Source organism: Eimeria mitis, genomic scaffold (assembly GCF_000499745.2).
Source record: "Eimeria mitis Houghton genomic scaffold, Emh_scaff1306, whole genome shotgun sequence".
NCBI classification, from domain to species: domain Eukaryota; phylum Apicomplexa; class Conoidasida; order Eucoccidiorida; family Eimeriidae; genus Eimeria; species Eimeria mitis.
In genome coordinates, this window is record NW_013568686.1 from 10,930 (window position 1) to 11,197 (window position 268).

At 47.8% G+C, this 268-nt stretch overlaps 1 protein-coding gene across 1 annotated transcript in view; it reads left to right on the forward strand.

The window, feature by feature from the left end:
* EMH_0034240 (uncharacterized protein) overlaps positions 1–268 on the forward strand; it is a gene marked incomplete at both ends in the record, with an annotated part of 9,238 nt that overhangs the window by 8,359 nt on the left and 611 nt on the right. Inside the window, one exon of the mRNA XM_013494850.1 lies at positions 134–187. Coding sequence (XP_013350304.1) covers positions 134–187 — 54 coding nt within the window. The remainder of the gene's footprint in view (positions 1–133; positions 188–268) is intronic.

Below are 268 nucleotides of genomic sequence, written 5' to 3' on the forward strand. Positions count from 1 at the left end.
TGTGTCTTAACCAGCGCCGGCATCAATCGAAGCCAAGCAAGCGACGAAATCAAGGGTTTTGCTTCTAGGGGTTGAGATCTAGGGTTTAGGGTCTAGGGTTTATTAGGGTTTAGGGTTTAGGGTTTGTGTGCAGCTGTTGGAGTGGAGAGCTGCCGAGGCCCCGATGCAGCCACCGAAGAATGCGTTGGTGAGTGTTGAATTAGGGTTTAGGGTTTAGGGTTTATTAGGGTTTAGGGTTTATTAGGGTTTAGGGTTTATTAGGGTTTAG